The 15567-nt window shown below is 36.8% G+C and overlaps 1 protein-coding gene across 5 annotated transcripts in view; it reads left to right on the top strand.

Annotated features, from left to right (window-relative positions):
- The first annotated feature begins 975 nt into the window (after window positions 1–975).
- The window catches only part of LOC121330971 (DENN domain-containing protein 1B-like), a 90015-nt gene continuing 75423 nt past the window's right edge, over window positions 976–15567 (top strand). For all 5 annotated transcript variants that reach the window (XM_041278004.1, XM_041278002.1, XM_041278003.1 and 2 more), the window contains exons 1-2: window positions 976–1210; window positions 1777–1841. In XM_041278004.1, coding sequence (XP_041133938.1) covers window positions 1194–1210; window positions 1777–1841 — 82 coding nt within the window. In that variant the 5' untranslated portion in view covers window positions 976–1193. The remainder of the gene's footprint in view (window positions 1211–1776; window positions 1842–15567) is intronic.

Below are 15567 nucleotides of genomic sequence, written 5' to 3'. Positions count from 1 at the left end.
ATTTTCCATTATTGCTTTAATAAAAACTCATTGTCATTTTTTTGACGAAATGATCATTTTAACCCTGAGGTTTGTTCTGAAATTGGGGATCAGCTGATCCCAAGGTTTGTCCTGTATTTTAATTCATTTCAAGTGGTACTAAGATACTGTAGTACAGAGCTTGATAAGCTAGGTTAGCTGGAAGCCTACACTTAATAAAGAACTAAGGACTAAATTTGCAAGATGATTGCAACTGATCACTTTTTCAATGCATATATCAAATGCATTATTTATATTGTGATGAAAGAAATTATTTGTGCAAGCAAATTACCATTTAAAAAATAGAACAAACTTTGTAGGTGTAATGCTGTGGTAATGAGTATGTTTTCATTCTAGAACGCATATTTACATACACAAGCTTAAGACAAATGATGGTACCCTAACATTATTAAATCTTTATTGAGGTACTGTGGTAAATGCATTGCAAGGTGTATTAAATATAAGTAAAACTACAGTGAAAGAGTAAAAACACGATAAATACAATGTTAAAAACAGTACACTATACAATAGGAGTGCACATTTAACAAGATTAACCCATACCCTTATCTTTTATAACAAAAGAAATGACATATGTAAGCAGCTACATCTTGTTTTATTCAGAAAATAAGAATTTGTTTAAAAAACAAACAAACAAAAAAAATAAAACAACATTACTAAACAGGGTGGAAAAGGCACCTTTTTAAATACCTAAATTATAATAAACAATTATTTGTGTCAAGTACTGAATCGTCGACACCAAGTGTTTCAATTTTAAACGTAAGTTGTGTGTTTTCCCCCATGTTATCTGAACACAGCTTTAGTGGCTCTTCAGTTGTTGTGACTGTATCACTGGAAAACACACACACACACACACCTCTTCAGTTCTGGCCTGCGTCCTAAAATCAGGTATTATCAAAGGAATGACGTCACTAAGCTCCAGTTCTACTTCCTGGTTTCTGTACTGAGGAGCTGTGTGGAACTGAAACATAAGCAGTCCGGTTAAAGCAGCAATCGAAGGAAGCACAACATGACATATTATTACCACGGAGTCTAAAAACACATGCAAACCACTCAAGGCAAAACGGTTTCGAAACTAAACATTTGCAGTCGCTTCTTTGTGGATTCAGACAGCAGTAAAAACAAGCCGGTCTGGAGCAATCGATATGCTGTAAACCATGGACAGCAGAATTAAGTAAGTAGAAGCAGTACAGCAGTAACCAACACGGTACGGCAGTGTGTGTGTGTGTCATTGAAATACAATGCTTTCAAAAACAAAACTCGTAGTGCTTACAGAAATGCAGGACTTAAAATCCTAATTGTAGACAACATGTACATTATTGTCAGTGACTCATTCATTAAAACTGAGCGCAAAGTACGTGATGTAGGCCAGAAGCCTTTAAAACACTCCCGGAATCAGGTTTCACCAGCCCTATTATTAGTCCCAGTGAAAAAGGTCTGGATCAGTTGTTGCTAAATGATTTATATTTAAACACATACACTGTAGATCCAACATTTAACTGGTTAGATTGTAGCTCATCTAACTCATTACATTATTTAACTAGCATTTATTTTAGGTTGTTATTGGCAAGTTACATTTAGCTTTAAAAAAAAAAAAAAAAAAAAAAAACTTAGAACCTTCATAACAACGTTCATTCGCATTTACAATAAAGTCAGGGCTACTGGCATATAAATGTTTCTAAGTCAATGTATGATAAGGTGTGTAACTAATCGTATTGTGTGATTTGCTTGCCTTAACAGCGAGAATCCTGCAAGAACCTTTGATCTTGTACTGCAGGTGGAATGCCCTGCTTCTGAAAGTAAAGGTATGATATTGTAGTTCACATATTCTTGTCCGAATCTGTGTTTGTCAGCTGTAATGAACATGATACTGTGAACCAGAGCATGGGGCTTTAAATTGATTGATGTTGATTTGGGAAAAGCTGCAATAAGGTGTGCAATCTTTATTTATAGTAAAGGTGCACATTCCTGATGTAAGTCAGTGTTGCTCATAAAGTGAATTGATCGCATAGAAACAGCTGCTGTCTAACGTTATACTTATATTTCCTAATAAGTAACTGTTTAAATTGTCACTGGAAAATGAAAGTGCAAATGACAATAAAAAACGAATGTCTTCATTGCCTCAACTTTTAGAGTGTAGTGAATCACCAGGGCAGGTATAGATAAGAAGACTGTCCAGTCTTCTTTTTGTCTCTCACTTTCCTATAGACTAAACATGCAGGTATCATGAGAAAAGAAGACTTGAATGGGTTGTTGATCAGAGTAAGCTCTGACTGCCTTTGAGTAGGGCTGTCATGATGGTAAATATTTGCAAACATTTACACTAAAACTAACATTCAGAAATTACTTGTCTAAACATTTACTAGTTGTAACTTTTTCAAGATAAACTAAAATGATAAAATGTGTGTTGAAGTTACAGTAAAAAGAGAGTTTATTTAAAGACACAAGAGCCAGCTAACAGTGCATGCTCAAGGGGAATGTGTGTTTAATAAATATTTTAGGTATTTATGGATTTCTGATGGCTTGGCAACTGTTTAATTTTATTTGGTGGCAGTGCTGCAGAAAGTATGAATTGCTTCAATATTACATCTCTGGTAATAATAATAATGCAAGAATGGTTAAACTCTGAGCTTTTATATTCTCATTTTTACTGTATCTATGTCTTCTATGCCAGGTATGGTTCAAACTCAAGGTGTACAGCCAGTATTTTTTGTAGATGATATGCTAAGATAACATGTTGATGAAATGAACATTTTAAAATGACGCCCGTTTACACAAGTTTGCAGCTCTGACAACGGGGCAGGAGTTTTCTCTTCAGAACTAAATACTGTAGCAACAAGTAGCGCTGCAATTTGACTTAACTAGGCTTTCTTCAAATTATACAATGACCTCAAACCTTTAGAGAAATGCAAGTGCGATTCATGCAGTTTGTTTTTTGTTCCTAAACTGCTTACAAGTTGTGCACAGCTGTAGGTTTCTGGGCGTAGTCTAAAAGCAGCAGACACATGTTTTCCTCTTAAAGTTACTGTATCATATTTAATCTTGTTTTGTATGAGTGATTGGAATTTTGCCTGAAAGACTGCAGTAAGCACTACTAAAGGTTTACTTCTTAGTGCCCAATTGTGTGAAATAATAAACATTAACTCTCTTTATGATATATAGTCTTAATGTAAGTGGAACTTAAGCAGACATGTTGGCACTAGAAAGGCTATCTAAGGAAATGATCTAACAATATCCAGCTGCTAAATTTAATAAAGTTGAGAAAGTCAGAACGATAACTTCTTTCTTTTATATATAATGTTCCTACTGGCATGAATTGCATACAGACACAATGGTATTATCTGTATTTTCATATATGTATATGGCACAAATTCTGGACAATGATGATCACAAACCTCTGGATGTGTGGCTGTCTTGGTTGTCAGATGGAGATTAAACATACCTATGTCTCCTAGGCATTAAAAACCATACAAAACAATATTTAATAACAAAACAATTAGGAATAGTAAAATAGGAGCTGTGTGGTTTGAAATAAAGGACTGTATGAGGAATACATTATAATTACAGGGAGTCACGCTATCCTCATTGTATGTGGCAACCCTGTTTTTGAAAGGGATTTTCCACATAAACTTTTTACAGATGAAGCAAGAGCATGCGTTAAAGAACGTATTATAAATTGTAATAAAGAAATATCTTTAGCCCCTTTCACACTGGCATTTCTACCTCGTGGTCCGGACCCAGGTTATGGCTACCCGGGTCGTAATCCCACGTAGTTTAAAACCACGTACCTGGGTTGTACTGGATTAACCTGAGTACCGGCAACCCACCTCAGGATGTGGGTTAACAACCTTTGACCTGGGTTGAGTGAGACAAAGTGCATGACATCTGACGAAATAACAAACAGCCACCCCAGCGTAAAGGTTTCACTTCAGCAAGGAACGTTTTTGCTTATTCTGTTTAGCCATATTTTTGTTGCTTGAAGCACACCATGAGCCAGATTGCAGCAGGGATGAAGAAACGTTTAGTCTACAACATAGGGTCCAACCCGGGTAGAGCATGCCAGTGTGAAAGGGGCTTTTGAAACCATGTACTGTCCGTCTTGGTTTGTACAAAATGTTCAGATTCAACAAGGTTAAATTATACTTACAATTGAAATTCTTTGATGGGTAGCCTATATAATAACTGAACATTTAAGTCTTGTTTGAGATATCGATGTGACGTTATCTGTAATTAACAACACTTAGCTTACTTCTTTGGTCAGAGACCAAATATGGCTGTGGGCAAGAATGTTGTACAGTATCTACCATATTTAAATGCTCATATCTCAAGTGCTATGTTTGTGCAATGTTCTTGCTCTCAGCCAGCGCAGTTCAGTCAGTCCCTAGAACAAATTACAGAAATCTTTGTGAAACAAGCGTAAGTGTGCGTAAAAAAAAAAAAAAAAAAAAAAAAAAACAAAAAAAAAAAAAACACACTAACAACTGTCTGCGGTTTAACAAACCCTTGATCCTTGTGCTTTGCACTCACATAAATAGCTACCTTTAGCTTTTGAAAATATGTCTTAATCACAGTTTTTTGACTCCTTCATCCTTAATACTGACACCAGTGTAATAAATATCTATAGTACCGTACCGTACCGTAAATATCTATAGCCACTGACTTATTGTGTGACCCTGAGCAAGTCGCCTAACCTCCTTGTGCTCTGTCTTTCAGGTGATACGTTGTTCTGAGTGACTGCAGCTGATGCATAGTTCACACAACCTAGTCTTGTATCTTGTAAAGTGCTTTGTGATGGTGGTCCATTATGAAAGGTGCTATATAAAAATAAAGATTGTTGTTGTTGTTGTTAAAAGTTGCTTTTGTTCTAGTTATGTTGCAGTTCTCTTCTTGGTTGAGAAAGCATTTCAAAACATAATCCTATCTTAATTACAGTCCCTGATATAAAAATAGCAACAGCATATGATAAATGAATTGCTGCTTATGTATTTTGATAACACCCCTCTCACGTCGCATACACAATTCTGAGGTTCCTTTCCTGACGTGGTTCTTAGCTTGTGTTTAATACCAGGTTGAGTTTCAGTGGAATGTTTTTTTCTTTCCATATAAACATTTCTCTCTACAGGAAGCCATTTTACATGACAACATAGCTTACCACCTGTGTCCCATAGACCACTGCCCTTGAGAAGTACTGCAAAACCTATTGCATGAATTTAGAAAATACATTTGTGGAGGATTCAAAGTGATCATTTATGTTTTGGATACACGGAGTGGAATACTGCACTCAAAGTGTTTTTAAACCAGTTACTGTACAGAAGCATGGTTTCCATGCTGTTCTATTTCCATTTATGAATGACGTCAACAAGTCTCTGAGGTTAAAAGTATTGAATTTCAATTTATAAGTTGCAAGTGACCCATAAAATTAAAATTAGTCATAAAACACCTTTTCAGAGGTCTCTGTTGACAGGATGGCTTAGTGTGTAATTGTCAATGAACAGAATGGAAATGTATTTTTTTTACAGGTGTGCAAACCAGCATTTATAAACAGTATCATGCAAACTGATCAATTCATTTTTCCATTTTAAGGTGCATACTTTCACCTTATTTGTACTGTAATTGTGAAGTACAGTTTTTTTTTTTGTTTTGTTTTTTTTGGTTGTATTTAAGTACAAAAAGTTTTCTTTTTTGGAGGCATAGTGAGGGAAAGAGAGGTTAAGGAGCCTTCAAATGTACACGTGCTTTGACTTGTCATTTCTCTTTATCACAAGCCACACTTCTCCAGTTTAAATTGTATCATGTTTTTTAAAAAACAAAAATAAAAAAAAAACAATGCCATCGTACAGTAGTTTGAATATTGCAAATTAATAGTGACAGCTTTCTTTTGATCTGTGCCAAGCAGACTGTATTGTTTAACACTGCCAAGGCAGCAGAGTGAGGCAGATGATACCTGTCTTTCAGCTCCCCAGAGCCTGGTTACTCTAGTTAATTGAGTTCCTTGCACTAGGCTATTTTATGATATATAAAACTAAATGTGCTGCAAACAAATACGTAGTATAAACACAGCATTTAGAATGCAGATCAGCTGTATGCATTTGTTAGTTATCATTTTCTAAACTGTTTTCCTTTTTTTTATTAGAAAGAGATAAATTAACCTCAGGCGTGCGTCTGTTGAAACTGATGATATTATCAGTTGGTGATCTGTATAAAGTTAGTGGTGTTCTTTTTTTTAGTAACCATTATTTCCTGTAAAGTCCTGCCAATGCACGCCTAGATTCAAGTAGCCTAATTTTTCATATTGTACTCTGATATACTGTAGGCCTACTTCAGTCATTAGTGATTGCTCACAAAACTATTAGGTGGCAGTAAACGTGTAAAAGTTCTCAGAGAAAGCTGGCCCATATGCTTGTATATTTGGGCGATTTCACCTCTATACCAAATACATTTAACTCAATATTGTATTAGCAACTTGCAAATGATATTACTGAGTTACAAGTTGCGTTTTCATATTTTATTTTTAAATGGATTGGGAATAATTTGCTTTAACATTGGCTGGGTTTACATGCACTTGAAACTCGACTCTACAGTCATGACTGTGTGACGTTGTCATGCGAATACATCGTGAAACAGCAAAAGGACGTCTTTTGGCAGTATGACTTTAATGGCAGGGTCAATCGCTTTCTTAAGATAAAAAATAGCTGTAAAAACCAATGTAAACCTGAGCAGGAATCATGCTTGTGTCTCAGCAATCAAGTTCCAGTTCTTCTAACTTAAGCTCACGTAATCTCGAGCAGAAAGGCCATACAAAACACACACACAATGTACATTTTATGGACTCATACCTACAACCGCTGACGGCAGTCATTATCACAGTACATTTTAAATATCATCAATATTAAAATGAAAGACAAACTATTGGATACAACTCAAAAGTTTTATTCAAGCACATCATACCAAACATCTACACAGCCGAACGCTGTATTTAAATGAACAATTAAACATACGTTTTTTTTTTCTAACTTACCACATATAAAGCACTACTTAAAAAATGAAAAACTATAATAAAATAAACATTTCAAAAGAAACTAGTGTGTAAAGAGGTTTATGTACATACAAAACTAAAACAAAAGTAGTTTTTGATCTGAAACCAAAGTAACATTTGATTTCTCGTGTGTGTTTGTGTCACTCACAGAACAGAATCCAGGTTGAGCTGCTGCAGCCTGCATCTTTGCAGTTTACTGATCGAAATGTTTCTGCTGAAGCGCTGTAGCTAGCTTCAAGATGAAATCTCTCCTACTGATGTCTTCCCCGGTGCATTTCTTTTTACAAAACAAAGGAATTGGTGGCTGCTATGTCCAGTAGTGATAACAACAACCTTGTGTGTATGTATGTGTATATCTATACAGTACCAGTCAAAAGTTTGAGTACATTTGCTAGAAAATAGTTTTTTTCATAATTGACAATGTTTTATGTCGTATGTTTCTGTAAATACTTGAAAATGAAAACGCATGTTACAATATACAAAACAAAACATAAGGAGCATCAAAGCAATGTTCAAGAAAATTGAAAATTGTCTCTAAATCTTGGATTCCTCAAAATAGCAACCCTTTGCCTTAATAACAGCCTTACAAACACAAGGCGTTCGCTTAAGTTTCAACAGGAAATCACCCGACATGTCTTCCCAGCTCTTCTGCAGCAATTCCCAGAGATGTGGGTAGCTTGTAGGTAGCTTTGCTTTGACTCTTCTGTCCAGTTTGTCCCATACAAGTTCTATGGGATTGAGGTCTGGAGTCTGGGCAGGCCAGGTCATTAGATTGAGTTGTCCTTCACTTTCCTTCTTCGCCAGATAGTTCTTGCACAACTTTGAGGTGTTTTTCGGGTCATTATCTTGCTGAAGAATGAAGGACTGCCCAGCTAGCCGTAATCCTGGTGGAATGGCATGCATCTGAAGTATGCTATGATAGCCATGTTGCTTGAGCTTGCCATGGACTTGGTAAAGATCACCAACTCTGTCACCAGCAAAGCAACCCCAGACCATGACACTGCCTCCTCTATGCTTGACAGTGGGAAGCACACATGCAGAACTCATGCGCTCACCCTCTCTGTGTCTTACAAATACTCGGCGGATGGACCCAAATATTTCAAATTTGGACTCATCGGTCCATAAGACTGACTTCCACTCCACAAACGTCCAGTTTGTGTGTTTTTTGGCCCAGGCAAGTCTCTTCCTCTTATTCTGCACTCTTAACAATATTTTTTTTGCATCAATTATTCTAGTTAGGCCAGCTTCACGCAATCTCCTCTGAACAGTTGATGTTGAAACATCTGTACTTCTAGTAGCATTTAGCTGAGCTTGTATTTCAGGGGCAGTAAATCGCCGGTTTCGCAGACTTGTGACTCGAATGAACTTGTTCTCTGATTCTGGGTCACCCTTGGCCTTCCTGACCTTGTTCGGTCCTCATGAGTGCCAGTTTCTTCAAATCATTTGATGGTCTTGGCCACAGCAGTTAGACACTTGCAAAGTTCCTTCGATTTGTCTTAAAGATTGACCTTCATTTCATAAAGTAATTACAGACTTTTTTTCTCTGCTTAACTGAGCGTATTTTGCCATTTTTTGCTTCCTTACATTCAGGAATGACAAACTTGTGCCTATGCTACCTATATTTATAGTAATCATGGACCCTCACCTGTTACCAATAATTGGTCACAAAAGGTTAATTAGGCAACATGCTAGTTAACTCAGAGAACATCTAACAAAGACACTTTTATACTTAGGCCAGTGTTCTAACACCGTGTTATACACATTTCAGACTTTTAACTGACTTGGGCTTCAGACTGAAATCCCCTTCCTTTGGGTGACTATTTCATTGAAATTGACAAGATTTACATTTTCATTTAAAAATAAAATTTTCGAATGCAATGCACTTATGATTATCAGCTTATATAAGTACATATATCATATAATGAAATATTAAGTGTTTATAGACAAGTTTTATATAGTTAAAAGCATAGATAATCATGAAAACCCTGGTTTCAAGCAGTACTCAAACTTTTGACTGGTACTGTGTGTGTGTGTGTGTGTGTGTGTGTATATATATATATATATATATATAGTTCTGGAAAAAATTAAGACCACTGCAAAATGATCAGTTTCTCTGGTTTTACTATTTATAGGTATGTGTTTGGGTGAAATGAACATTTTTGTTTTATTCTATAAACTACTGACAACATTTCTCCCAAATTCCAAATAAAAATATTGTCATTTAGAGCATTTATTTGCAGAAAATGACAACTGGTCAAAATAACAAAAAAGATGCAGTGTTGTCAGACCTCGAATAATTTAAAGAAAATAAGTTCATATTCATTTTTAAACAACACAATACTAATGTTTTAACTTAGGAAGAGTTCAGAAATAAATATTTGGTAGAATAACCCTGATTTTCAATCATGCGTCTTGGCATGCTGTCCACCAGTCTTTCACATTGATGTTGGGTGACTTTATGCCACTCCTGGCGCAAAAACTCAAGCAGCTCGGCTTTGTTTGATGGCTTGTGACTATCCATCTTCCTCTTGATCACATTCCAGAGGTTTTCAATGGGGTTCAGGTCTGGAGATTGGGCTGGCCATGACAGGGTCTTGATCTGGTGGTCCTCCATCCACACCTTGATTGACCTGGCTGTGTGGCATGGAGCATTGTCCTGCTGGAAAAACCAATCCTCAGAGTTGGGGAACATTGTCAGAGCAGAAGGAAGCAAGTTTTCTTCCAGGACAACCTTGTACTTGGCTTGATTCATGCGTCCTTCACAAAGACAAATCTGCCCGATTCCAGCCTTGCTGAAGCACCCCCAGATCATCACCGATCCTCCACCACATTTCACAGTGGGTGCGAGACACTGTGGCTTGTAGGCCTCTCCAGGTCTCCGTCTAACCATTAGACGACCAGGTGTTGGGCAAAGCTGAAAATTGGACTCATCAGAGAAGATGACCTTACTCCAGTCCTCTACGGTCCAATCCTTATGGTCTTTTGCAAACCTCAGCCTGGCTCTTCTCATTGATGAAGGGCTTTTTTCTAGCTTTGCACGACTTCAGCCCTGCCCCTAGGAGCCTGTTTCGAACCGTCCTCGCCGTGCACTTCACCCCAGCTGCCGTTTGCCATTCTTTTTGTAGGTCACTTGATGTCATCATACGGTTGCTGATTGACATTCGAATGAGTTGGCGGTCATCCCGGTCAGTGGAGAGTTGTTTTCGCCCTCTGCCGGTCTGTAGCTTTGTTGTCCCCAATGTGTGCTGCTTGACCTTGTTCTTATGAACCGCCGTCTTTGAAATTTTAAGGATGGAAGCAACCCGACGCTCACTGTATCCCTCTGCCAGTAAAGCCAGAATTGAACCCTTCTTTTCCTCACTCAAAACTTTCCTTTTCAACTCTTTGGGCATGGTCAATAGTTATTTTTTGATTCCAATTACTTTTGAGGTACTACTAGCACTGTTTTGCCATCCAGCTGGTCCTATTGCAAGAGGATAGTGATGACCACAGGAGTGGTTTTTATACTTTTCCTCGTTAAATAAGATTTGGTTCAGGTGATCCCCTAATCAGTACCTCATTCAGTAGAATGTGGTGTGCCTGTGTTGGAATTCAACAGACACTGGAATGGAATGGCTGCCATACATGTAGAGATGCTGGTTTAAGAAAAATTTGCAGTGGTCTCTTAATTTTTTCCAGAGCTGTGTGTGTGTATGTGTGTATATGTATGTGTGTGTGTGTGTGTGTGTGTGTGTATATATATATATATATATATATATATATATATATATATATATATATATATATATATATATATATATAAAATAAAAATTGTGTAGGTTATATTCAAAATAAAAACATGTATTGTGAAAAGAGGTTCTAGTGTAATGAAATTTAACTTTTATATGTTCCACAAACACACACACGTACACACACAAATATACATTCCAAATAGTAAAACTTGTATTTAGCAGAAATTATATTTTATACAATTGTGTGTGTTCGGATAGGTAACCAGACAAACAAGTAGCTAATTGGCGGCGTAATTCAGAATGTGCGTGTTTATTTTATAATTAATTTCTCTTGTTAAATGTTTTTATCTTCACGGCAATGCATGAAGCTCTCCTCACGATATTCAGAGTCGTTCTTTTCCTACTTAGGAAGCAGACACAGACATTTAAATATCCCCTCCCTTAAATGTCTATGAATTCAGTAATCTGCATTGGTATGGCAGATTTTTTTTTTTTCCCTAAATCAGAACTACATAGCAACGTGTTTCCTGAAATGTACGGCAAACGCGTTGTGAGGAAAACTGTCATGACTTGTCCATGTAAACACCACCATTGTTTGCATATTATTTATGTGCAATGAATGAGAGTGACCAGCTTTGTCTGTGCTGTGGTTATCTCTGTACAGCCTGGTTTTGTACAAATGTAGTTCTTGTTGCCGTCAGTCAGCAGGTTTTCTTTCCCCAGGAGGGAGTTCCGCAACCCTGTCGCCAAAGACACTTCTTCTCTCTGCAAGGATTGAAACCCTGGAACTTGCCAAACCAAACAGTGATGCCAGGACGTGGGCTCACACCTTGCTAATCTCAGTACCAGCTTACAAGGCCACTTGTGTGTTGACCCATTATGACAGATGTTTTTTCTGTTCTGCTTGAAGTTCACGTGTTCTGACGGGTACGGACAGCTCCTGCAGGGATGTCATGCTTTCAGGTGGTCAGGCATTGGTATGCTTCAGGAAAGGGGAACTAAAGCCCGAACTCTATTATGGTTGCAATATAAAGAATATTCTGATCCTAGCCAATTTACTGGTATTATAGTGATAGGTGGTTATTTCTGACAAAGATTCAGCTGTTTTTTCCAAGTTCCTACAGTAATAGATTTTTTTTTTTTTAAAGATTTGTTGTTGTTGTTGTGTACATTTTAAAGAATGTTTATGCTTTTTTATTCTTTTTTCTTTCTTCCCTAGAGTCTAATTAGCACTGTCAGATTGTAAACAAATGTTTTTTTTTTTTTTTTTATAGTGTTTTTAATCCAGCATTTTTAAATGTACAATATGAGATGGTAATTATCTTTTTTACTAATGGCAACAAAATAGTGTTAGCTATAGGCCTAACTTCTATTATTTTTTAGTTGGTAACAGTCACTGTTATAGAAAACAAAGCAATCCTACTAGTAGTCAAAGTAGTTGGTAGTAATTGACATGAATAGAGGTATAGAGTATATGGGAATCTCAGTGACTTCACAGGGGCATGATAGTAGGACCCGGTGCAACCAACTCATCCCTTGACACAGTGTTCCTGGAACATTTTCAGAAAACCACCACCGCAAACTAGTGGGACATGACAGTTCCGGCCTGCCGACACATGTAACAGATTTACAAGCATGTGCCAGGACCTGTTAAGGCCATTCGTTAATTGTTTGGCCAGTTAGATCTAGGCTGTACTGATGAATTTGAAGTGTTTAATAACATTGCTAATCTTATGTGTACACTAATGTTACACAAGGGACGGTCAAATCACGCTGGCATTTTAATACTGATTTTTGAAAACAAGACTTCTGTAATTTTGTTCAGGGACCTATTTTTTATTTGTTTTCATAAAAGGACTTCTGATCAGGTTATTTAAGAAATACATGTAATAAGTGAGCTCAGCATGTTCAGTGTAATTTTATATGTCCTTCTAAAATGACATGACTAGAGGGAGCAATCTCATTAGCTAACAAGTGTTCCGTCCTGTGCAAATATGTCACCATACCAGCACAGCTTAGAACTTGTAGAAAAACTCTGTCTGATGCACTTCATAATCAATTTACTTTGGGAAGGGAGGGTATGCCATTTTATAAGCACAATGTTCATTAGATCAAGAACTAAATCCCCAGATCTAGGCTGTTTAATGGCTTTGCCACGGATCAGACAACATCAGATATTGGACCTTATATGAACACCCTGTTGTCTTTTTATTGCTTTCATATGCTAGGTCCTGTTTCTGAATATGCTGTATGATATGGGTAGATGTAGAGTGTATTAGTACAGTAGTTACTTCCCCCAAAATAGCAGAACAAGAATAAAAAAAAAAAAACCTTAGTTGTTTTATGTTTTTACACAAAAAAGCTCTTCCTTAAATAGTATTGAAGATCCGTATCTCCAATGTCCAACCATGACAAAATAAACACGTGTTTTCCTGCTCAAACAGGTGAGAAATCACAATAGCAACCTGGAAACGCTGCTAATAAATTGATACCTTGTGTTAAATGCTTAGAAAAGATTTACCATCACTGCATAACTGCATTCCAATCTCTTTGTCATGAGTTTTTACCATAGCGGATGGCATTCTAATATTACATTTAGTAACAGTGAAACTGTAATAGAAACAAGAATTAGTCATAGCCTGTTTCAAATGTTATAAAAGTAGATTGAAAATGTTAGCCATGTCACAGTTTCCCAAAATAATATTCTTACTGAAAGTGTTTAATATTTGAACTGTGCCTCTGTTTCGTCAAGTCAAGACAGGAATTGTTTCATGTGCTTTAGAATAAGAAAACATGCTCACTATATATGTGGTACCATTTTATTTTGAAGCTGTGCTTGTTGGATTTCAAGTTGAAGTTGAGTCATTTGGCAGCACTGTGAGATACATTGTATCTATCTTTATCACAGCTGTGAATGGATACTTGGTTGGACATGTGCCCTCCTATTGCAGGATCTCTTAAATCAAGGACATTAGACCATGCCTACATTCTAAATGTTTAGCTGTTTTTATTATCTTGCTTGCAACCTACACATCTTACAGTCAGTGTAACTCCCAATAATGTTACCTCAGTCTGAGAGGTTTTGAGGCTTTAGAGATATTTAGATCGGTATACTGTACTGTAGGTCCCCATATTGCTAATAACAGTTTAGAATTTAACTTTGCTAGGTTTTTACCTGAGTAAGAATTAAGGACAAAAATTGTCACATTGAATCACTTAAAAAAAAAAAAAAAAAAAATACAATAAAGTAATTATTGTACTTAAATTTTGAAACAGATTTGTTAGGTAGTTTTGGACAATAAACAGAACCGGTTAACCTGATCAATTTGACTACTTGGTAAAGAAGAGTTTTTTTTTTTGATAGTGATGAGCTTTTAGATTTACTAAATAACCATGAAATATAATACCATTTGTCACATGCACTTGGATTTTTTTTTTTTTTTTTTTTTTTAATAAACGATTCTGTGAGTCTTTTTTTTGTGCTTGAAAGGTGCACACTAATCTGCTTACCCCTTTTAATTGAGAGTGCTGGGTGTGGAGCTCCTGGCAGTTAGAATAAATCTATTGATCCAGAAATAAAACAATGACCGCAGCTATTGCATCCCCCTCTCCCTTCCCCCTCTCCCCTCCCCCTACCTTTCCAAAAAGAGCTTCTTATTCTGCAATAGAAACTTCTACCTTATGTTCGGTTGACATCTTCATGAGGTTCACAGCGGGTTACCTTAGTTAACTTTCAGTTGAGTGCCTGATAGGATTTTCTCCTGTTTTCTTGACTAGCTGGGTGAAAGTCTAGACACCAAGAAGCAGACTTTACTACAAACACAGTATTTTTGTGATTGTTAAGTAGCTGCAGCTTCCTCTGACGTGCAGGCTCTGCACGAACTGCTGGTTCAAAGAGCTAATCCAGACCACTACATACTGTGAAATAAATCTTTCATGGATTAAAAAAAGAAAGAAAGAAAGAAATCTTTGCCAAGCAAGCCCCCAGCTTTGGTAGTTTCAAGTAAATGACTGATAGGAATGGTTACACGAGTTCCACTAGGACATGAGTTATGTTAAAATACAGACAGATATAGTGTTTCTAGTGGGATTGCATTCCCAAGTTTGTCAGAATCTCTTAGCTGGACCACCTAGATTATAGGGAAGAGTACAGCTGTGCTGGATGACTTGAAAGCTTGATAGATAGTCTGTGTCTAATTGTACAATACTTTTTTGTTATTGCATTTATTATTGGAGACCAGAATTAAACTGACAAAGTATTACCACAAATAGGCAAATATAATAAAAAAATATATATAACTAACATAAAGGGCAAATTTGAAAAGACCTGTTGCAGCTTTAAAAACAAAACAAAACAAAAAAACACACCTGCAAGATTTTCTAGATCCAGTTATTTAAGTCATAAATAGTTTAATGAAGTGACAGACCAGCAAAGGTCACAAGGGTTCTGTAGGACAGTATCTTACTGGTCTTCGGAGTCTAAAAAATGGAAATGTCTTGTCGTGAAGGGTGTATCATGCTCGTACTGTGAAACAGTAATTTCTCAATATGCTCGTCTTCCATCTACACAAACTTGTCAGTGGGACAAATGTTTAGATGCACCCTGCCGCCAGGCCAGGCCAGAGGTTTCACATCCTCTTCACTGATTAACCATTGAAGATGCTCCCTCACTGTACTACTCCAATTATGGAAATTGTGATCTGGCTTCCATTTTCAGCAGCGCAAAGGAGCTTTGTTGATGTAGGACAATGCTCGACCACGTGC

The sequence above is a fragment of the Polyodon spathula genome, chromosome 18, assembly GCF_017654505.1.
Source record: "Polyodon spathula isolate WHYD16114869_AA chromosome 18, ASM1765450v1, whole genome shotgun sequence".
In the NCBI taxonomy this organism is placed as follows: domain Eukaryota; kingdom Metazoa; phylum Chordata; class Actinopteri; order Acipenseriformes; family Polyodontidae; genus Polyodon; species Polyodon spathula.
The sequence above is the reverse complement of the archived record's forward strand: the minus strand, read 5'-3'. Positions and strand labels throughout refer to the sequence as shown.